General features: G+C 35.3%; 1 protein-coding gene across 1 annotated transcript in view; it reads left to right on the top strand.

Moving 5' to 3' along the window:
* The window catches only part of NRG4 (neuregulin 4), a 22,727-nt gene extending 21,580 nt beyond the window's left edge, over window positions 1-1,147 (top strand). Inside the window, exons 5-6 of the mRNA XM_009330067.1 lie at window positions 381-460; window positions 556-1,147. Coding sequence (XP_009328342.1) covers window positions 381-460; window positions 556-572 — 97 coding nt within the window. The 3' untranslated portion in view covers window positions 573-1,147. The remainder of the gene's footprint in view (window positions 1-380; window positions 461-555) is intronic.

Here is a 1,147-nt window from a genome sequence, read left to right as displayed (position 1 = left end):
TCAAGAAAGTGTGGAAAATACCACATTATTGATATTGCACTTCCAAACGTTAAGAGAGTTAATGATAAATTAAATAATTTTGTGGTATCTACTAATTGCTTAAATAAAGACCTGAGAAATCAGACAAACAGGAACATTAACTTCAGGAGAGAAGCCATGTAGTTCTGAGTGCTGTTTCTGCCTCTGATTTTTGTTCTTCTCCCTCAAATACATGCTTCTCAAAAATGTTGAGTATCAATTAGAAAGTAATTGCAGAAGATCCATGTAACTTCTTTCAGTGGAAGCATCATTCAATTACTTTGTCTCTTCTCTGATAACTTTTTTCACTCTGTGTGGGTTTTTTTTCTCCCTGTTGTCTCTTTTTTGTTTCTTCTGGTCAGGAAAGCTTCCGTTTCAAGGACGAGTACTTCAGAGTGTGGTGCCAACCTGGTTGAGACTACAAGCAGCAATGGCTGCAACAGTGAGTACATTTAAAGTTAAATGATTTGACTCCATAAGGAAGGCAGGGGAGGAAGGTTTTTTTCATTAAAGGCATGTGTTTTGTTTCTTTTTCAGAAATAATAACAGAGTAAAGCATTAGAGTGGAAGAATGGTGGGAAAACAACATGCAGAGCAACCCTAAGAATACAGTAGTTGTAGAGGATGATGTGGTAAGCAAGATGAGAGAAGAAAGTAGACTGAAATAGGAGGCTTACTTATGTGTTGGAGAAGACTGCAACTAAGACATAAAGAGAAATAGTTGCACTTATTAGAGTTTCTATGTATTTTTAAAGGTGTATCAAATTATACAGAAATCACTATAATCACTACAATTTATCTTTGAATTTTGTGAGATTTTCATGACAAGTTACTCTTTTCAATAATGCACAGGTAGAAGCATGAGCTAATTTTGGTTTTTACTGCATGGGAAATAGGAAATAATCTTTTTTTCACTGTACAGAGAATATGAGATAATCATAGGGGTTTTTAGCATGAGGTAGTACTATGAATTTTTGACAGGATTGTCCTTTTTCACAGGATTGCCCCAGAGGAGTTGAGGACTGTCTTGATTCAATAGTTTCAAAATCTGTACCTGTGATACATGTCCAGAATTTGGCTTGTTTCAGATACACTTACCAGATGTAGCGGAAAAAAAAAGTACCTTTCT

This window comes from Pygoscelis adeliae, unplaced genomic scaffold (genome assembly GCF_000699105.1).
Source record: "Pygoscelis adeliae isolate BGI_AS28 unplaced genomic scaffold, ASM69910v1 Scaffold298, whole genome shotgun sequence".
Classification (NCBI taxonomy): Eukaryota; Metazoa; Chordata; class Aves; order Sphenisciformes; family Spheniscidae; genus Pygoscelis; species Pygoscelis adeliae.
Note: the sequence above shows the minus strand (reverse complement) of the source record. Positions and strands in the feature narration are given on the sequence as shown.